The sequence below is a fragment of the Trachymyrmex septentrionalis genome, unplaced genomic scaffold (genome assembly GCF_001594115.1).
Source record: "Trachymyrmex septentrionalis isolate Tsep2-gDNA-1 unplaced genomic scaffold, Tsep1.0 scaffold109, whole genome shotgun sequence".
Lineage (NCBI taxonomy): Eukaryota > Metazoa > Arthropoda > Insecta > Hymenoptera > Formicidae > Trachymyrmex > Trachymyrmex septentrionalis.
The window spans coordinates 357,928-381,522 of NW_017304217.1; the positions used below are offsets into that span (position 1 = coordinate 357,928).

General features: G+C 31.7%; 1 protein-coding gene across 3 annotated transcripts in view; it reads right to left on the reverse strand.

Annotated features, from left to right (window-relative positions):
- Positions 1-8,949: 8,949 nt before the first annotated feature.
- LOC108748650 (paramyosin) overlaps positions 8,950-23,595 on the reverse strand; it is a 36,271-nt gene continuing 21,625 nt past the window's right edge. The window contains exons 3-10 of one of the 3 annotated variants that reach the window (XM_018486926.1): positions 15,724-15,943; positions 15,362-15,658; positions 15,084-15,277; positions 12,602-12,757; positions 10,164-10,452; positions 9,957-10,085; positions 9,371-9,614; positions 8,950-9,078 (exon numbers count right to left, since the gene is read on the reverse strand). In XM_018486926.1, the coding sequence (XP_018342428.1) occupies positions 9,056-9,078; positions 9,371-9,614; positions 9,957-10,085; positions 10,164-10,452; positions 12,602-12,757; positions 15,084-15,277; positions 15,362-15,658; positions 15,724-15,943 (1,552 nt within the window). In that variant the 3' untranslated portion in view covers positions 8,950-9,055. Of the gene's footprint in view, positions 9,112-9,264; positions 9,615-9,956; positions 10,086-10,163; positions 10,453-12,601; positions 12,758-15,083; positions 15,278-15,361; positions 15,659-15,723; positions 15,944-23,595 lie in introns of those variants that run through there. The other 2 variants (XM_018486931.1, XM_018486919.1) reach the window with 2 other exon arrangements.

Consider the following 23,595-nt stretch of genomic DNA (forward strand, 5'->3'; position numbering starts at 1 on the left):
AGAGAGATAGGGGAAAATTGGGTATAAAAGATGACAGCAGAATAAGACAGTTATTCAAGTGCCTTTATGCTACACATTTACCAAACTGTATTAAAACTACATATCTATTTTTATTTCTTTCTTTATAGTTTATATAACACGACTGTATATTTACGAACGTTAATTAATTTATTGATATAGTCTCCTTAACCTGAGCAACAAGCTTTTCCTCGGTTCAACATGGATCATCACACACATACACATATATCACATATGTATTGTACGTGTATATGAAGATACACACTTGCTTGCTGATGATTGCATAAGTGACATTTACGACATTTGTAAAGGTAATTATCGACAAAGAATACGGACGACCATTGTCGACCACATCTATTCATTGTTGCCCAGCGGATCGTTCTTCTTATTGTACCTTATACTAATGTAATTATAATAAAATCATATGTTATGTAATAATTATAGTTTAAATATATATAAACAATCCTGTTCCAACATTGATTTTACAATGGTAATTTTGCACCGTACTATCTGTGATTTTAAAGAAGAAACTCATTACCTTCGTGCGATCATAGAATGTATTATATATCCCGAATTTTCACTTTACACGATTAAGTCATGACGCCTCATATTTTTATATTAACAATACTCTTTCAGAAAAATGAAATATCTTTAAATATCCTGAATACAAAATGGACTTTGATATTAGTATATTCGAGATAATCAAAGCGCAAACTGATGGCTCGCAAATCCATTTTTATTTGATGATACAATACGATTTATATTATGATTGCATAAGATCTTAAAAACATTACAAAGGTTAAATAATAAAGAGCATACAGCCACGACTAAGGATGTAAATAAGTTATATATTATTTCAATATTTTAGTGGCTACCATTAAGAAAATTAAACTTTTCAGGAGCATATAACCAACCTTCGTTGTTTAGAAGTCATATATTATAAAAAACTAGTACAATTTGTATACGTTTCGGTCAATATTTGACCATCTTCAGTACATTTCTAATAACATTATATTAAACCGAAATCAATCGATAGTAATCCTAATCTAAAAACGCAAAACATTTTCGCAAAACATTTAAATAGAAATATCGCATCTTTTAGAAAAAAAGCGTGTGAAGATAAATTTAATAATCACACAACAGTTCGCAATATTTAATATGGTGACATACATTTTAAATATAATTATCGCGTTTCTTTGAAAAAAGGCGTGTAAAGATAATTTTAGCATTAATACAACGGTTCGCAACATTTGATATGGTGACGTACAAATCTTCATTATTAATTATTCAATGAATTTCCGTATTGGTATGTCTACTATTGATTTAATGTCAAGAGGTACGATTTTCTTCTTGATCTGACTCCGACTTTTTTCTATATGAATACAAGACCAATTTAAGACTTTTTTAAGTTTTTATTGGACTCTCTACATGTATTCAATACCATGATCAGACCCACAGGAGACACGCAAGTGGTCAGTTCTATGTGTGAATTAAATATGACAATTAGAATCTGATTAATTTTTTCAGAATTTAAAAAAATTTTTTTTGTGTTAGAAATATTATTGATTGTATTATTTAATATGTTAATAATAAATTATTTGTTTTGATGAATAAATTAATTACAACCGAAAGAAAAAAGTGAATAAAACGGAGAAGGGAAGCAAAGAAATTAAATAATAATTTTCAAAAACTTACACGTATCTCACTGTACACATCTCACTGTTATTACACACTTACATGTTATTAATTATAACGTACTTTTCTTTGTATGTCGAGAGTCCGAAATTCGGTCTATTTATACTTTTCACCTAGAGAGAGGACGGGAGGGGAGAAGGGGGTTTTTGACAAGAGAATTGAGTAAGAAGGGATAGAGATATTATTTGAGGAGAGGGAGGTATACGTCAGGGAACCGATCGGTATCACTTTGCTTATTTAAGGTATCTGTATGCATTTTTATGTAGATCATTTCTGAAATGCTTCTTTTAAAAAAAGACTGTTCTAAATCTAAAATTTCAGTGTTATTCCAATCCATAACATGTCCATCACTTATTTGATGATTTGAAATTACAGACAGCGATTCAACCGGTTTTTTGATATCGTTAATATGTTCTTTTAAGCGTGTTTTTAATTTTCGTTTCGTTTGGCCCACATATGTATTATTACATTCTTTACAGTCTATTTTGTATACTACGCCCGATTGATCATCTTTACTTATTTTGTCCTTGCCTAGAGTAATAAATTTATTAAGACTATTTAATGGTTTGTACACCGGTTGGAGGTTGTATTTTTTCAAAATTCCTTTGAATTTATTTGAAGTCTTTTTTAAAAATGGTATAATAAAATAATTTGTCTTTTTTGTTAATTCATCATCAAAGTTCTGATCCATGTTATTTATTATTTCGAAATTATATTTGTTGGAAAGTATAATAATTCTATCTTGGATGACCTTAAATAACATTTGTAAGGGATAACCGTTGTCTAGGAGGGAGCTAATTAAGGATTCCATGTTTTTTTGTTGGAATTTGGGATGTGAAAGAAATAAGACCTTGTCCACCAAACTCGTCACCATACCTCTCTTTTGTGAAAACGGGTGGTTTGAAAAGAAATTGAGGTATCTACCCGAATTAGTTGGTTTTTTATACAGATCACAAATGATGTAACCATCCTCGTATATTAATTTTAAGTCTAAAAAATTGATACTACACTCATCACCATGATCGACCGTAAATTTAATGCGTTCATGATATGCATTAAAAGAATCTAATATATCGTTAATTTTGTTTTTTGAAGCTGCAAGTACAATGTCATCTACATATCTATAATAAACCGGTATGTGTGTAATTAAATTTTGAAAAACATTTTTTTCCAAATCCTGAATCACTAAGTCAGCCAAGATAGGTGATAACGGAGATCCCATGGGCAACCCAAAAATCTGCTCATAATACTTATCATTGAACATAAAAAAAGTGGATTTTAAAATAATTGTGATCGCGTTCTCAAATTCCGGAAGAGGCATAGACGTGTTGTTTTCTATCTCTTTCCACCTACTTAGCACACTTTCCACGGCCAGCTCAAGGGGAATGTTCGAATACATGGATGAAATATCGAAGGAAACAATTTTGTAATCTTCTGGTATCGGTAATCCATTAATTTTTCCGACCAATTCTAAACTATTTTTTATGTGTCCAAATTTGTCTTTTAAATTTAAGCTTTTATTGATAATGTTCTTTAAAAAGATTGCTAGATTGTGAAAGGGGCTATTTATACAACTCACAATTATTCGTAGTGGACAATCTGGTTTATGAATTTTTGGTAGCCCATAAGATCTTGGCAAAATTCCATCCGAAACATACAATTTTTTATAGACATCCTGATTTATAAATCCTTTCGATTTCCAACTCATTAATAAAGAACGTGTTAAAGTAGTCATTTTATTAGTCGGGTCTTTTTTTATTTCTCGATAAGTATTACTATCAGATAGAATGGCATTCATTTTCGATACATATTCTTCATAAGATATAATAACAGTGGAATTACCCTTGTCCGCCTTTGTCACCAACAAACATTTATTATTCTTCAAAAACATCTTAAGTTCTCTTATCCCTTGTTTAATAATATTGTCGAACTTGTTATTGGAAATATTATAGTCTATACGATTTAGAACCGTTATTGTGTCCTTCCTAATTAAATTTTTTGTTTTTTCGTCAAGTTTTTTAATGTTATATTCAATGTGTTTTATATATGACTTCTAAACAACGAAGGTTGGTTATATGCTCCTGAAAAGTTTAATTTTTATATATTATTATTTAAACATAATTCATAACAATAGGTAGACGGTCAAGATTTGACCCTCTTCAGTACAATAATACGTTAAAAATTAAACTAATAACCTAATTTGACTAATAACAATAATGATAGATAGTACAAATTTTATATTTCCTTATTATACGGATTAATGTTCACAATCGATCTAAGTGATTCAAGATAAATTTGAAACATTAAAATTAAATCAAATACAACATTCGCCGATAATTATAACGATAGCCTATACGCATTTAATATCATTTAACACATGGATCAATAAGTCCCGAGACTAACAATGAAAACAACATTTTTTTTGCAAAATTTTTTTTTATTCATCAACATAATCACCTTTTAGGGTGATACATTTCAATACCATGTTTATAAAAAAATTTATCTTTCGCTTCAAAATAAGTTTCAGTTTCAGCGATGACCTCCTTATTTGAGCCAAATCTTTTTCCCTGGAGCATTTTTTTAAGATCAGCAAAGAGCCAGTAGTCACTGGGGGCTAAATCTGGCGAGTATGGGGGGTGGGGAAGCAGATCAAAGCCCAATTCGTTCAATTTTGCCATTGTTTTCATCGACTTGTGGCAGGGTGCATTGTCTTGGTGAAAAAGGATTTTTTAAACAAACTACAAAAAGACTTTACTCTAACCTCGATAACTCAGCTGTTTCTAGTCCGATCGACTTAAAATTTTGACACGTTTCAAGCAAAGGTTAGTACTCTAGAAAGACGTGGTTACTGGTTTACTACGAGCGCCATTTCTGGGTTAGTCTCGGGACTTATTGATCCATGTGTTATGTATTCTCTTAACCGCGTCTGTCGCGGTTATTAAAAAACCTGTCAATTCCCTCTCGGTCATCTCAAATCATAGAATTGAAACGGATCACGTAATAGACTAAGTTAATACTAAAATTTTAGATTCTGAACGCTCGCACTATAAAAGATTGGTATCTGAAATGATTTACATAAAAACACAAAAAAATGGATTAAATAAACAGAGTGATACTGATAAGTTTCCGGATCTTTACCTCCCTCTCCTTGAAAAAGAATTTTAGCCCCACTCTAAAATTTTTCCACTTCCTTTTCCTTCTTCTTACTTTCCCCCTTCTTTCTCCTTCGTTCCTACTATAAATAGACCAACACTTTCGGGCTTTGGGCATTGTGAAAGTCAAAATTAATTTTTCAAAAAAATATCACAGTGTTCAGTTGTCTGGAGGAATCCCCGCGCCACAGGATACACATGAGTTTATCAAATTCATTCTAAAGATTTAGAAAAAGGTCTTTAAATTAGCTTTCGTTTGTAAATTTAAACTTTAACATATTTTTAAATTAATGACTTTTTATATGAGAATAATGAACTCACTTATTAAATTAATTTTTGTTTTACAATAGAACTCGGTACTTGTGTGTCTCTTTGCGTGTGGCTCGTCTGCATTTAATTGAAATATTGCTTATATTGAGAATAAGAAGTAATAAAAACCTTGGCAATTGAAAGAATTTTTCTATCCATGTAATTTAATGAATATCATTGCAAATTAATTACATCGACTGCGAACAATTCCGTAAAATAAGGAAATAACAAAATGCGTACAGGCTATCGTTATAATTATCGGCGAATGTTGTATTTGATTTAATTTTAACGTTTCAAATTTATCTTGAATCACTTAGATCGATTGTGAACACTAATCCGTATAATAAGGAAATATAAAATTTGTACTATCTATCATTATTGTTATTAGTCAAATTAGGTTATTAGTTTAATTTTTAACGTATTATTGTACTGAAGAGGGTCAAATCTTGACCGTCTACCTATTGTTATGAATTATGTTTAAATAATAATATATAACTTATTTACATCCTTAGTCGTGGCTGTATGCTCTTTATTATTTAATCTTTGTAAATTTCTTAGTCACTTTCTAATAATTTAAAAATTAAAAACATTATTTTAATTCTTGAATTTCTTTTTAAGATGGTTGTATAGCAAAATGAGTTTCTTAGGTTTGTTTGAAACTTTTACTATTTGAAAATAATGATATTTTCTATACGTACATATCATTTTGAGGGGAAAGTAATCAGGCATGTTCAAAAGATAATTGCATTTGAAGTTAATACTTTTAATATGTGCTAGATAAGGAGTTTTCTGTGCTAAACAAGGAGCGACAGTACATTTAAATTATAGCGCAAAAACGATAATTAGAAATTCGCATAAAAACTAAAGGACTATAGATAAATATAATACGAATCTCCTAAACCGAAGAAAATGGAGGAGGAGGGGGGGGGGATAAGTAAACAAATATTAATTATAAAACCTATAAAAAATTGTTTTATTACTTCACTAATACCTACTTTGTTTATCAACTCATTCTCAAATAGCGGCGCACAATGAGGAAATAAAAATTACTATTGGAAAATAAAAATTATTGTTCAAAAATTGCGATCTGCAGCAATTTTTGAACAGTCATTTTTTGTCACCGCGAACGGTGTCCTCACTGCGCTGATGCTTCGATTGTCCCCTCACAAGCCGTTCCTATATGCGATACAATCACGTTAAAACAAATAATATTAAAAATTCTTACATCCCAGCAATTCTGTATTCTTTTCGCGCTTTTTTTCATTTCTTTCTAAACAAGAAATATAATATACGAGAGAGTATAATTAAAACAGATCAATTTACGCTCACTATGAGCTGATCAGCCGCGGAAGATTTAATCAGGATCAAATGCTGCAAAATATACACATGTACAGTCGTGAGGTTGTCACACTTTTTTTCGATAATTTTCGGAAATACGTAAAAATTTTCAAAGTGCGACTAACTTATGATTGGTTCGACATGTTTTAGCATTTTTAACCATTCCCGTTTTTCTAATGTTTTAGCTATTACAGTTTTTCAATTATATTGATTTCTAAATTTTGTATTTACATTGAAAATGCTCAAATTAGAAAAAAATTTAGTAATAAATACACCTTGTACATAAATACAATAATGTTATTTATTGCACATTATAATATTGTTTAATGCAATTAAATTAAAATTAAATTAAATTAAATTATTAAGTCTAAAACAAAACTATTTTACTTAAAGTGATGTATCATACTACTATCATAATTTTATCATAATATATTTACGATTTTGATAATAAAAGTTTTTTTCACTTATTCTTAAACTTCAAATGCAGTGTAGCAAATTTTGTAAACAATTTTAAACGCAAGTTATAATTAGAATATGATGTGCGAGAAGAGAATTACATTTATTAACTAAAAATGTGTGTAAGTCACATTATGCATTTTTGGAAAATGAGGACTGTATGTGTCTATAAATATTTTCTAAATGTAAGAAAATTTGAAATTCTGTTTACTAATACTTATTATTATTTATTTATATTTATCATTGTTAATTTTATTTTTAAGTGTTTGTACTTTAGTTTAAAACTCTCTATCCTTTTTTGCGCAAAACAATTAAATGAATTGGTATTTTTCGATTTATTCTAACTTCTTGTTAATATCTTTTCTCTTTCTTCAGCAACAGTTTTATTCATAGCCATCATCTAAGAAAATATATTTGTTGAAAACATTTAAAAGTACTTTCTTTTATTAATTTCATTATGATATTACCTGTTTATTATTTACCATAACTTAATCTTCTTTATAACCATTGTTTTTTAATGTATCATCAGAATTTATTGATTATCGATGATGTATTAAGTTCAATAGTTATAGCCGTCTAAGGAAATATATTTATTGAAAATATTTAAATATTTTTTTATTTATATTTATTGAATTTATTGATTTTGCCTGTTTATCATTTAGTACCATTTGATCTTTATTTGTCTTTATTCATATAATGATACGTTTAAGTTGAAAAAAAAGGAAGTATATGTACAATTAAATGAGAAAATATGCCTTAAAAATGTTCCAAATGTTTGAAAATAAAAATGCGTTATAATAAACGCTGACCATTGTGTATTGGTATATTAGCGTCATAGTATAACGACGATCACATAATTCCATAAATAACTACCAGAATTCGTTACTTAATAGCGGAAATATTAAGAGAGGCCATTCGGCGGTCGGTCTTTTTCGTAAGGGATATCTCTAACATTCTATTTAGTGAATATTATTTTATTATATATATTAGGTTAAGCAAAAAGTCATCGCGTTTTTTTAAAAGACATCTATCAGTAAAAACCGCAATTAGTTTCTTACCAACAATATAAATATATCTTGATAGAGTAAAGTTTCAGCTTTAAAAATCTCTTTTTTAAATTATACGATACGACAATTTTTAATGGAGTTATGAGTATTAAAGTCAAAATAATTCTTTTATTTAATTCGCGATAACTCAGTAATCAAAAGTCGTAGGAATATTAAAAAAAAAACGATTTTGTAGGGAAAGTATCAAGCTTTCACGATATGTAATCGAAAATTTTCTCAAATTCGTTTTGGACACGTTACAAATCCACAAAGTGAGAAGAAAATTTTTCGTCTTTTTCAGCTCGTAGTTTTTGGTATGTAAAAATTATCAAACTCATATAAACTTAAAAAATGTGATAAGCTTTTAAAAGTAGAGATTTCAAGCTTTAAAACCCTTTTTTTAAATTTGAATTTCATTCATTATTGACGAAGATATTGTATATACAACTTTGAGCTAAAAAATACGCGATGACTTTTTACTCAACCTAATATATTATCTCTGATGGAAATTTTTTCCTGAATTGTAATGAATAATGATGAAATATTACTGAATTTCAATTTTATGGATATCTATAGCAATTAACTTACTTTCAGTATTATTTCATTATTATTTCATTATAATTCATTAAAGTTTCATTAAGATTTTACTGTTTATTAAGACTCAAAATTTTATTAAGATTTTATTAAGAATTCATTAAAATTTTATTAACAATTTAATACAAAATATTGTTATATTTAGCTTCACATTGGTACAAAAATGCAATGCATGTACTAAAATACAATACATGCGAAAAACATCATCTAACAACATTTCTAGAAAGATAAATTCAACACTTTTCATTACGGTGCAAACTGATTTCCTTATTTTTCATCAATGTATATATATACACACACACACACACACACACACATATATATATATATATATATACATATATTCGAAAATTTATTAAAGTGTATTACAATCTGATGATGATGAAATGCTGAAGGCAGTGCCACATGTTAATTCGCTAAGGATGAAGATGGCTGTCTGACTGAGATTTAACTCAAGCCAATCTGATGATCTGAGAATCAAATGGCTTATTTTATGGACACAACTAAAACAAACAGTTTATAGTAGAGAAATTAATTAGTGAACAGTTATAAAACCAAATATTTAAACCTGAGTTTAGGTGATTGTAAGGGAACAAAAAAAGAAATAAATTATAAAATAATACTTTTAGTATTTATGAAATTTTATATTGTCACAAAAGTAAAATAAATGCAATTAATCAGAATGCTTGGAAAGTCTATTGACTTGAGGTCAATTGGAGGGTATATTGGTGATGTGACTCATAAAGTCCGATGGAGGCTTACCGTCTGGCTTTCTGGTTTCGGATTCGTTTGGATTCTTATAATTTTCCGGTAGTGGATGAGGACCCGGATGAGACAAATCCAATGTTTTGTCCTGAACTACCTTGAAAGAAGCCTTGATGTTGTCTAAAGCATTTCCCAAGCCTGTTTTAATCTGATTGAATTCTTGCGTTACTAAGGATAAGCGGCCGAGCAGATAGTTCAAGTTTTCATCTACTTCCGTCATACGTTTCGTTATTTCGCCTACCTATAGAATTTGAAATATTTAACCAATTAATTTTGCAATTTTGGGCAAATATTTAAAGAAATAAATTTAAAATAATATACATTGGATGTTATTAAGAATGAATCAAATTACTATGTTAATTATCTATGTTAAATTTGCCACAAAAATAATTGCTAAATGAATTTAATGTACCACACACACACAGACACATACACACGTACGCACGCACGCACGCACGCACGCACACCATCAATAAGTAAAATGAAATTATAATAAATCAATGGAAATTTAATTGATCATTCAATTTGAAAAATTATATTAATTTTCATTACTTTAGTCTAAATGTATAATATTTCTTATTACTTTGTTCTCCATTCCACCCATAGTGGATGTTGTGCCGTTAACATAAGCTTCATTCTGTTGATGCAGTTTATCTAGAGCTCGAGCGCTTTCTGTCATCTGTTGATACATTACATTGATCTGTCGCCAAACCTGTAATGAAGTTGGTAACAACAAATCTTGGCAACGACTAGATAGTAGATCAATAATTAGCAAATATCAAATTTTTACTTTGTTCATTTCCTGTTCCATTTTGCTGGTAAGGTTCGCCAAAGCACCGTTTTGATTATCCATAATATCATTTGAGATTCCATCAAATCTTTGACTAAGAGTGCTGTTAATATTAACGCCTTGAGTCTTCACCAAATCGCCCACTTCCAGTAGAATCTGATGTACACCGTACTCTACCCTTTTCTTCGTGTCCAGCACATGATCGGCCATAGAAACCATCACGGATTGACCCTTTTCCAGATTTTGTAGTTCCTGATTAACGCGTTCTGCATTATTGGCCAGATTCATTCTGTTAAAGGGAGTCATTAATTAAAATGAAGAATTAAGTATATTCCTATAAATTTCAATCATTGTTAAATTTAACGATATTAATACTTCGATTTTCGGGGCAGAGCGATACTTTTTTCTGCCAAACTCTTTCCTACTGAAAAAAATTATGTCACGACATTACACAATAAAATCGTGTAATTAAAACATACAAATCACGTAATGAATTGTTCCAAACCAGTACATGATTTTTTAAAATGACTCTCAGTCTGTGTTGATCCGCACTACTGAACGTACATGAAAATCGATACATAATGTCGGTCTTACATATCTGCGCTTCTTCTCACAGTACATATTTCATAAGTTTTTTATTTCTTTTTGGACATATTAATTCAAACTTCTTACACAGGATTTCTGGTGAGTTTTTTATGAAATAATTTTTATGGATTTTGTTTGATTTTCGGTATTTTATATTATTTTATTTATGCGTAGTTGTCGGTAGTACGTTTTTTCTGTTTTTTAATTTATCCTTTTTATTAACTAGAACTTTACCAATGACAATTTTAATACTTTTGACTGTTCAATCATACGGAAATTATGTTTCGAGATCAAGACTCACCCGAACTGTGATTTTTCTGAATATGCGAACATTTGCGACAATTGATTTTATTCTGTTATTTTTTCGTTATACTAATGTCTGAAGAGAGCTCAAACCAGTAGCCGAAACTTGTAATTTATTAGTTTATAGTCTAATTTTTTGCGTGATGTTTCATCGCTGTTAATATAATATATAAGTTTATGAAAATTTTAAAAAATGTGGTTGATTCTTACTTCGCCCGTTGATTGAGTTTTGTTAAAATGACGTCATTTGAAAATCACATGATATTAGAAATAACTTCATCTATCATGTTTATAGTTCTATAGTTGTCAAATTTTAAAGAATTGAATGATAGAAATAGAAGAAAAAAGAATATATCATGTGACTTTTCAAATTACGTAATTTAAAAAAATCACATATTGATTTAGAACAATTCGTTACATGATTACGTGTTTTAAATACACGATTTCATCATGCAACTGTGTGACGTGATTTTTTTTCAGTAGGATTTCGTTTCATGCAACGCGTCAAATGAGCTTAATTTCATCAAAATGGAAGTAGAAGAGGATTCTAAATAATTACTACAAATTATTTATTTATCCCTTCAGATATCAATTCATTTCAATCCTGCTCCGCGCTCTAAAGCACGAATAAATTAAAATAAATTGCAATGTTTAGTTCATTTCAATTCATTTTCGTTTACTAGGCTACCATAGTAATATCACAAATTAAATTGCTTAGCATTATAGATACTCAATCAAATGGCATTATTTTAAGAAGACTTTAATATATTGGAAATCTGTAAATAAATTTTTTGCGAAAAATATTACTTCGGCTGGGAGTCGAACCTGGATCTTTAGCATTACGTGCGAGCGTCCTAAGTTCTAACCTTTAGATCAGCGAGATCTTAAGACGCTTGCATGAAATGCTAGAGATCTGGGCCGGACTCCCGGCCGAGGTAATATTTTTCGCAACATTTACAGATTTTTAATACATTAAGATATTCTTAAAATATCAATTAAACATTAAATTAAATTGCTAATCAATTTTTGATATTAGTATGGCAGTTCAATTGCGTTTCTAAATCCAGAAAACCAATTCAGCGCAATTCGAGAGACTATAAATGTGGTATATAAATTCACATGAAATTATTTAAAACACTTAAAATCCAGCTTCGACCAGTATAGGTCGCCATCACTTTTTACTTATTGTTTATTCATATTATATGATCTTAATACAGCGTTTATTTTTGGCTTTTTATGAAAATCCATTTAATGGTATTAATTTGACATCATTAATTTAGAGTATTTCTGACAAAATTTATAACAATCAGGCGTTGGACGTTAACGTTTAAGTTCACCCATAACTTCTTCTGACTTATTTCTTATTTAATATTTCAAATAAGTTTTCAAAATGTTTATTTTATAAGTCATATCAGATTTTTACCGATCCCTATGATTTCATATTTTAAATAAGTTGTATCAGTTATTTTACCAAGCCGAAAGTACTAAGTTCAAAAGTATTAGAAAACAACCATGCTTAGTATTCATCATATCATAAAATCAGGATTTACCGTAATGTCGTCACTAAATCCTTTGTTTCTTCTTTACTCTCTGTTATGCTATCCTCGATATTATTAATGCCCCGTGTAAAGATGTCCTTTAACGCGTGCTTTGTTTCTTGCAACGTAACTTGCGTCTCGTTGTGGAGCGCCTGAACCTCGTTTATCCTGCATTGTAAAGCGATAATTAGTGTCAAAGTATTAAAAGGATGTTATATGTTCCCATATTCTCAAAATTTCATGAAAAAAATCAAACTTGAAATAAAATTGTTGAAATTTTATTAAAATTTTAACGAAATCATTGGTCAAAAAGTTCCAAAGCTAATACAAAATTCGAATCATCACAATTCTAACAAAATGTCGTTAATTTATCATTACAGAGTATTTGAATTTTTTCGTTATGGTTCCATCAAAAAGTTATCACAATAGGCGAGTTTTTTAATTCATCGATTGAGCATTATGCACAAATGCAACTTTTATAGAACACAATTACATTTGCAATAATGCGATTAATCAATCAATTAATTAAAAAACTCGCCTTATTTCAGTTATTAAGTTCTCATACTTTTTCGTTTAAAAAAATTAGTATTTGTTTAATAAAATTTCATTTCATTTTCATTGAATTCTTATACAAATGTTATTTGTTTTTTATTAAACACAGAAAATTATTTTCTCAACAAAATATAATTAAAATTTCGTTGTATAATTAACAAAATTTTATCAAATTTAATGAAACGTTCAAGTTCATTAAAATTTCATCAAAATTTTATATTAAAATTTTTTCAGAAGAAAATGGAGTATTAAAATCAATTTTTAGAGAAGAAAATCAAATACAAAACGTTTCCATACAGCACAGAAGATTGAAGCAATATTGCTGCAATGTTGCAATGTAACATTGCAAAGATATAAATTAACAATTTGACTGCAAAATGTCAGTAATATGCCTGTAATATTCCAGAAACGTTGCAAAACTGTAATTCTTTAATTGTTACAATAATAATAATATAAAAATATAATTTTTTCTAATATTTATGTATTATAGTACAGCACAGAAAGATTGCAGAAACATTTGCAGAATAATTTCACTGAAACATTGCAATATTGCATGGTGATTGCAAAACGTTGCTAAATCATTGCTGCAAGATTCTAATAATGTTAAGATGTTCGCTTTTTGTTATATTGCAACGAAACAATATTGTAATGTAATGTATTTGGATAAATTTCTTACAAAGACTCTAAAATAAAAACTATTTTCTGTACATATATCTCACTAACTTTAATTTTTTTACAAATCGCATTTCTAGTAATATGTGCTTTCTATAAAGTAATTTCTTTTATAATAAAATCATAAAATATTCCAATAAATGTAGTATTAATTTTGAAGGATAAATTTATTCGTAAGGATAAAACATGTACGTATGTGCCCTGAACAAACTACAAATATTATTTATATTAACATAATAATACAGTCGCTTGGTAAGTTAATCATGGATTAAGTTAATTGTAGTGATTCTTTTTAATTCAAAACTATTCCGAGTCAATTGAACTCGATTAAAAAATGACGGTATCTTTAGTTTAATAGCCGTTTTTATGATATAATAATTAATATAATCTATTTTTATATTCAAATAAAAAATTTATTAATGTATTATTTGACGACCATTTCATTAGCTAAATTTTATATTTATTTTAAATATGAAATCAAAAGATTTTATATAATATCAAATTTGGATACAATCAATGCATCATTATCGCAGACGATAAGACGATAAATAATTAAGCTGCTAAAAATGATTTTTATCGAAATATTAATTATGTGATCGATGATGTATTTGTATGCCTGATGTGAATGTAAGAATAAACCAGCGCCCGAACTTTATTGATAAATTTACTGTCATTTTTTAATCAATTTCAATAGACTTCGAATTAAAAAGAATCACTGCGATTAACTTAATCCATGATTAAGTTGCTAAGCGACTGTATTATTAATGTGAAAAATATTTGTAGTTTGTTCGGGGCACATACATACATGCTTTATTCTTACGAATAAATTTATCCTTCAAAATTAATACTATATTTATTAGAATATTTCATGGTTTTATCATAAAAAAATTGCTTTATAGAAAACACATAACACTAGAAATGCAATTTGTAAAAAAATTAAAATTAGTAAGATATAATATATGTACAGAAAATAGTTTTTTATTTTAGAGTCTTCGTAAGAAATTTATTCAAATACATTACATTGCAATATTGCTGGAACGTTTTGTTGAAATATAACAAAAAGCAGACATCTTAATATTATTGGAATCTTGCAGCAATGATTTAGCAACGTTTTGGAAGGATTAATATGATCATTTAGAGAACAAAATAAATAGGATATCAGTATAAAATAAATTTTATTTAAAAAAAACTTAATAAAAAAACCATGCAATGTTTCAGTGAAATTATTCTGCAAATGTTTCTACAATCTTTCTGTGCTGTATGGGGTTACCTGGGTAATTCTCGTAACTTGTTAGAAGTGCTTTCCAACAGCTCTTGCATTTGTTCTAATGTTCTGACATGATTGTCAAAAGCTGGAGATAAATCCAATTGCCTCTCTGGTCTCTCCTGAATGGTTTGCGTTATCTGTTTTATCTTCTCTAAAGATTTTTCCAGATCTCCGATCTTGGCGGATACATGTTGCACCTATCGGCTCAAAAATAGATTTATATTGTTTATAATTTCAGCGAGGAAAATATATCTATATTATTTTCATTATAAATAAGTCACCTCTGAAAATATCGTATGCGTCTTCTCCATCAGCGTAACAGATTCTCTATTCATCTTTGCTATGTTATTATGCAGACCTTCTTTAAATCTTGCAACTTCTCCCATCAAGTTGCTCTCTATGCCATTTAACTTGTTGAGAACGTCAGAAAGACTATCCGGAGTAGATGTAACTTCTGCACGACTGTTTATCTCTCCTACCTTACTTTCGATATTCGTGAGCCAACCCTCCAAGCGATTCTCTAGGTCTTCTAAACTGTCCACGGTTTTTTGCATCTGTATACGCTCTCGTTCATCCCTCTACATAAAGAAACATCATCAGCCCTCTAAAAATTAATTTCTTATCTTTTGTTCAATGAAATCACCTGTGCAATCAGATGTTCTATTCCTGTGATCTTCTCATCTAACTTGATCAATTGCAGTTTCAGATTGTCTACAACGGTTACACGTTTTGTCAGAATGGTTATTGTCTTTTTTAGTTGCTCACCTAACTGCCGTTCTCTCGCCTCATGCCTTTCCAGCTTCTCTGTGTTCTCTCGCATCATATGTACTAGGCTCAACATAGCATCTTTAATGTCTTCATGACTATAAGGATTGATATGATCATTTAGAGAACAAAATAAATAGGATATCAGTATAAAATAAATTTTATTTAAAAAAAACTTGTTAAAAAGTTTTCTTAGAATTTTTACATATTTTTTCTATATATATAAATAGATTTTCTATATATATATATAAATATCAAAATCTTTTTTAATTTTTTTACAACTTTAATTTTTTTAGAAAATTTCTCAAATTTTTTATATATGTATTTAAAATACTTTTTAAAAACTCTATATCTTTTTTAGAATTCTTTATATAAAATGAGAAGAAAAGATTCCAAAACGATCATATATCTCAGAAAGTGTTGATTTAACAAATGTTTCAAATAAAAATTATTGGGTTTAAAAAATTTATTGATATTTATTTGAACATTGGATGATCTTAAACAACGGACAAGGTCAACAAAATATCTTAAATAAAAACTTCTACTTTTTATTGCTTACTTTTTGTAGCTAATGAGAGGTTTTCAAAACACTAAAACAAAATTTTTTTTATGTATGTATATTTTGAGTCATAATGCTTGAAACTAAGGCTGTCAGGCCTTATCATAAGGCTTATGATACTGACAACTGTATTAACATTATACAAGTTATCCGATTACAATTAAAACCAGAGTCATGATCTTGATATGTAAAATCATATCCACTGGAGATTATTTCTCTTATGTTCATTTTTATTAAAATAAAAAATAAATCATTGTAATTCGAGATGTACTTAAGGTAATACACGACAATACCATTCAAAAGTTAACGCGTCCCATCACGCGCTCGATATCCTCATTCCCGCCAGTGAGAAAAAACTTTTGATCGCGTCTATTCCGCAAACTTCTATTATAACACTAGACTAATTCGTCCCTTTAACTATTGTCAAAAAGTATGTATTAACATACATACACAGAATGAGCATATTTGCATACTGCGCGCTTTCTATACTTTTGAACTGCAGAAACGCTAGATCACCTGACCTGGTATGTCTCTTCTGTTCGTGACGGTCTTATTCTGCGCATCCATTGCTTACAGACAACACTTTTACATAAGAAAAAGTAGGGAGTTAGCACTTTAGCAGTGTAATAGTAAAAGTCTAATAGTCTTGACATACGGAAAGAAAATGAATACAGATAGGCCGTGGTCAAAGTCTCGCTACAAATGCTTTGAAAGAATGTTTGATGGACCAATTCAAAGAAAGAATTTTACAAATTGACCAATATAAAAATGCTTTAAAACATTTGTTGCATCACGGGCATTGACCATATCCATAAACACAGACTAACGCCAGTGACCTAGTTTTCCGAGGATTTAAACCGGATCAGAATATAAAAATCAACCAACTACAGTCGAGCCCTCCCCTGTCGTTCGACTGTAACAGGGGAATACTTGACTGTAGTTGGTTGGTTCTTACATTCTGATCTAGTTTAAACTCTCGGTGAAAACTAGGCTAGTCTTGCCAGATGCTCACTGGCCGTACTCTCTACTTCGTCACAGTATAACTATATAGAGTGCTTTCTATTTAATGACACAAGTCGACACAAGCGTCGTTCTTTGTCAGGATACCATTCCATATACGGAATCAGAAGGGATTTCTTACTATTAGAAATGAGTTACTAGCATTCCGTTCCGTAAGAAGTTTTCTCTATGTGTATCTATATCGGAATCACCGGAATCATGGTCGGAACGATATAGAGACGATACGGAATAGTCGCGTGCGGGATTTCATCGAAGACGGACATTTTCGGTGCTACTTCTTTCTTGAGTGTTGCATCACCCTTATAACCGTTCTTCTCAGAACGAACTAGCAGCTTGATCTGCTCTATATCATTCTTTAATTTATTTTTCTTTCCTTAATTAATGGTTTATTGCGCGCGATATTTATTGGAGACACTTTCGAAGAGGCTCAATGAATGAGTCCTGTAGAAAAGAGGGAAGGCCCGAACGCCCTCCTTCTTCTTCTCCTTCGATCTCTCGCAATGAGATTGTTATTCCACTGCAGGACTTCGAGCAGTTCATACAAGGCAAATTTGGTAAATTCACCAAAGCTGGTGATGATCTTAGCCCGTCTTCCGCCTCGTCATCTGTGTCTAATTCCTCGGTAAACCTGGCGTATTCGAACATAGTCAACTTCGACTATGTCGCATGGAAATCCAGTGATACGCTGTGAATACACAACACTTCTCTCCCTCTAATAAAAAATGCTAGCACACGGCATCGTCGTCACTCGGTTCGCAACAGGTGTCTATGGAAGTTAGTGTTGATAGGAAAAGGCACTTAGATTCAGCTAATACAGGAACTGGCAAGCGTCCTAATAAAGGCTCGAAGCAAAAGATCAATCCAGGCAGCTCATTATCCACAATGACCAATGACAATAATTTTCAGCAAGATAAATCCAAGACTTCAAATAATGTCACTCGTAATAGGTACGATAAGATTGCTCCTCTTTTATCGTACACGTTCGCACAAATACGGATAACGTCACAGAAGCGTTTTTAAGATTATGATAAAAACGCAAATATCTAAGCTTATATACACCGATATCTGCTCAAGGAAAAAGATAGGGGCAAAATAGCAGTCGAGATGCGTTCTGCTATCTCCACTAATGCACTGGTCGAAAACGCTGAGATAGGCAAGCATGGTTTAATGGCGTTCATTCTTACCGCACAGTCCGCTCTGGTATAATTAGAGGTGTACCGATATCGGACAGATTAGGACCTCAAATCAGACTTATGCTCAACAAGTAAAATCATTGAGATTAATAGGCTCAACAAGCGCAGTGTTAAAGACGGTAAAGTCGAACACGTCCTTTCGACAACCATCAATTTCAAATTTGTCAGACAAGTGTTGTCAAGATATGTCACTTTGTATTACAATTTACACGCAGTTTCCCCATTTATCCCAAGAGTAAAATTACGTTTTTCTTGCTACAGAATCAGACATATTGGGAAATACTGTAAGGGCAGCCCTCGATGCAGGCTGTATGGAAAGAATCCACATAAAGAGAGAATAGTATGCGAGAGACAGAATCTGCCTCCCAAATGCATTAACTCTCTCTCTCTCTGCGAGGGTAATCATCTCTCTATTTCATCTATTTGCCCCTTGTTTATTAAACAAAGAAATATTCATGTTTTGACTTCTGCCGAGAACATCTCACTTAATGAGGCAAGGAAAAGAATCCCTCGAGTTCCTGGTTTATCTGACTCTGAGGATATCCCGAATTACAACGCTACACAGCATATGGATTATCGCAGTTTCTCCATGCTTCCGCGATAAAGATTTCTCGAATCCTACTTCCTCTTCTTTCAGTCATAATAAGTTTTCTATATTGAAGAACGAAATGCCAACGCCTACGCCTTATTCAGAGGTAGTTCGAACGTCTGATCCAAAAAATTACAAAGGAGACAGAAATTCTCAAGCATACTCCTTTCGCAACCTCAGGAGATCAGACTCTAAGAATCATAGCTCAGAAAAACTCCTGTCAATTAGGATCCCACAAAATGAGGATGAACCAAGATATCAATTACTAGTGGTTCCGAACGGAAGATCTCCTTCCATCTCAGGTAACGGCATTGTTTTTCATAACGAAGTCTGTAACGATCCAGAATACACTAAGCAAGATCAACAATCTGTAGATAATTGGTCTCTTTCTGGCTATAATTTATTGTTTACTACGTTCATTAAAACTCTGGAGACTTTAATTCTCCAATATTATTTCCTGCAGCCGCTTAATAATATGATATCAGACTTCATTAACACTTTATCCATGCTTACGAATTAATCGAGTTAATTCTTTTCGCCCGCAAATAACAACTACGTCACCCATCAACTACTCAATTTAATATAATTTTAATAAATCACTAAATACATACGTTATGTTGAGAAACTCTAAATACTCCTGCGATTTTTCAGGCATTACACTAGCTAGCTGGAATTGTAGAGGCTTGTGCAGCAAACTCCCGGAAATTCATACCCGACTATGCTTTGGACATTTAGTGCCTACAAGAGACCAAACTTCTCGAAGAGATCTTAATTCACTCTAAAATTTATAAGTTCATTAGAAGCGACATATCTGAACCTGGTCAAAGTGGCATAGCGATAACTATTAAAAGCTCTCTCAAATTTGAGACCCTTGATCTTTCTCAATTCTCCCATAAAACATTAGAGATTTTGGGTGTATGTATTCATATCAACAACTCCCTCTGCCTTAACATCAACGTATATAGACACCCTAACTCTCATATACCTCAAGTAATCTTTGAGCAACTGTTAAATTATGCTTCGTCATACGCGCAAGCATTAATCATAGACGACTTTAACGTCCATTCAATGAATTGGGGATACTTCTCTTCCGATTCAATAGGCAGACGACTATCAAATGTGATTGATAATCAAGGCTTGATTATTTGTAATGATGACAAACCCACGCTGTTAATACCACCTAGCGATTTTACTTCAATTATCGACCTAGTAACCGCCACCACCTATATTTCCTCAAATTAGTTGTAACACAATCACAGACATTTCATCTAGTTACCATTTTCCCGTCTCGATTAGTCGCTGATGCTGTTTCCAATACAATTTAAATATAAAATTAAACTAAATTCTCAACGGTTAAAGACTCTTTCAGTATATAAAAGTTATGCGTTTCGCGGATTTCCTACGTGTCCAGATCCATTCTTAAAATGCCAACGTTTCGTGAACCTTGCAGTCCACTTCATCAGAGCGAAGAGCAATCTGATACTGAGCTGTTTCTCCGGACCATTCCTTTTTATATTACGCTACTTGTTGGAGTGATGGGGGGAAAGAAGAGAATTGTGGGTGAGGGGAGGGAGAGAGGGGGGAATTGATCAGTCTTCAATAACCGGGAGAATGGTTTTCCATATTTTATTTATGTTGTAGCCATTACCTCTATTTAGATCGTCAGGATGTTTTTATATCTCTATGGCTTCTCTATACTTTCTTGGAAAGTATGAAGTAATGTTGGCTACTGTGGTCGTTTTATCAAACAGTATTTGATGTTCTGTTTCGATGTTGTGTTCTGATAATGCTGACTGCGTGACATGTTTTAACCTGACATCACGTTGGTGATCTTTTATCTATAAGTTGACCATTCTCCCGGTTTCTCTAATGTATTATATATTTGCTCGCAGGAATAAGGTATTTTGTATACTCCTGTGGAGCTGAGTGGAGGTCTTTGATCTTTAGGATTTCTTAGATTTGTCCTATCTTTTTGGGTGGTTTAAAGATAGTTCGGATATTGTGTTTGTTTAATATCCTGCCAATCCGATCTGTTGTTCCTTTGACATATGGGAGAATAGATAGAATCTTTTCGTCTGGTTGTGTGTCAGAGATCAGTTGTCTTGTTTGCATGTTTATGTTTGATTGTTTTTATTGAGAATATAAGTATTTGAGTTCAGCGCGTTTCTGTACTCGAGTGTACAGACCAATACTTTTATGCGTGACTGTACTGTACTCGACTCAAGCGCGGCTCGGAAAACTTCGACACTCATCGTAATTAACCGATATCCGTTTAAGTGATCTCTCTCACAGTCTCAGCTTGAATTCCGAAATGAAAGGAGAGCACGCTCGCGGATTATAAAATTTACTTTTCAATAAATTACGTTCAATTATAAGTTTCTACTTAATTACTGGCTCAACCCATCCAACCACGCTCTGCTAACAAGAAGTCTTATCAGTTTTGATTGTGTCTTTTTTGTTGTGTCCGTTTTTCTGTAAGACTAGTTTTAAGTGATTGAGTTCTGTCTGTAAATGTTCTTTGTCAGAAATGGTGAAGGCTCTATGTACAAGTGAATTAATTGCAGACTGTTTCTGTGATGGGTGGTGATGCAACTCGGCGTGTAGGTATCTATCTGTATTGGTTTTCTGTACACTTGATGGCCTAAGGTATCGTCAGCTTTCTTAGAGACAAGAACATCTAGGAAGGGGAGTTTTCCGTTTTCTTCTATATCTATAGTAAAGTGGATATTTGGATGTTGATTGTTGAGGAAAATAAGGAATTTACGGAGTTCGGCTCTGCTGTGAATGTGTCATCTACATAACGAAACCAAACTTCTGGTTTCTTAGATGTTTTTCTGAAGGCCTCTTTCTCAAAATGCTCTGTGAAGATGTTGACGATTACAAGAGAAATAGGAGAACCCATTGCCGCTCCTGAAGTTTATTCATAAAATTGGTTGTTATAGGAGAAGTAAGTGGTTGTTAAGCAGTGCTCTATTAGTGGGATGAAATCAGAGGGGACTTTATGTGAAGCTTTTATTATGTTTAATGTGTCTTTTATTGAAATTTGTGTGAAAAGGGATTCTACGTCAAAACTTACAAGCAGGTATGTGGGACGTAGTCAGATTTTTTAAATCTTTTGTATAAAGTCCGTTGAGTTAGTTATGTGTGATTCGGATTTTCTAGTGAGGGATTGTAATGTTTGTGCTAAGAAGCGGGATAAGTTGTATGTCGGGGAGTGTATGGCGCTGACAATTGGTCTGAGGGGGATGTTTGGTTTGTGTACTTTTAGTAATCCGTTTAGTCTTGGTGGGAGAGGATTTGTAGGTTTTAATGTTGATTTTACTGGGAATGTTGCTTTTCTCCACTAGGATCTTGGTGTTTTGTGCGATTGTATTAGTTGGATCTTTATCAAGCTTTTTTTATGCTTTGTTCAAAAGAAGGTTCTTCATCTTTTTCTTATAGTCTGATGTGTTCATGATTACTGTCGTGTTGCCTTTGTCGGCTGGAAGCAATGATGTCTGTGTCCCTATTAAGGTCTTGGAAGGTCAATCGCTCTTGTCTAGTGATGTTTAGGTGTTCTGATGGGAGTTGGTAGATGGTTGACTCTATTTGGCTGATAAGCTCTTCCTTTGGAATCTTTCTAGGTGCCACTGCGAAGTTAGGGCCTTGCATAAGCGCAGGTATAGTGTCTTCAGACAAGTCTTTGTTGGATAGATTCTTGACGTTAAGTACAGAGGGTTGTGGATTTTTGTGAGGGACAAGGTTTGTATTTCTATTTCTGTCTTTCAGAAAATTGTGTGTGTGTCTTCATGGCTTGTTCGTACAAGCTCGTATATAATACGATCTAGGATTTGCCAGATATCATGCCGCAACGTGGCGGATAAGAACAGATGGAGTTTAAAGGTTTTATGGGAGATGTGGGCTATTTGTGACTTAGTGAAGTGGATGCGTTTTTTGATGAGGATGAGGCTAGTTTTATGAAGGATATTTTTGGATTTGAGTTCCTAGATAGTCCTTGAGTTGTAGAAACTTTGGGATGTTGTTATTACCTGCAGTGTTTTAAGGCTGCCAAGTAACCCATAGAGGTTATTGAAGACTGACCAATTCCCCCCTCCCCTCTCTCCCTCCCTCATCCTCAATTCTCTTCTTTCTCCGCACCACTCCAACAAGTAGCGTAATATAAAAAGGAATGGCCCGGAGGAATAGTTCAGTATCAGGCTGCTCTTCGCCCTGATGAAGTGGACTACAAGGTTCAAGAAACGCTGGAATTTCAAGAATGGATCTGGACAAGTTTTCCGGAGAAAACCCTCGAAACGCACAACTTTTATATAGAAAGCATCCGTGGAAGCTTCAAGAATATCTTTCAGTATAAATTATCAATTAACAATGGTTTTCTCCCGTCGAGAGAAT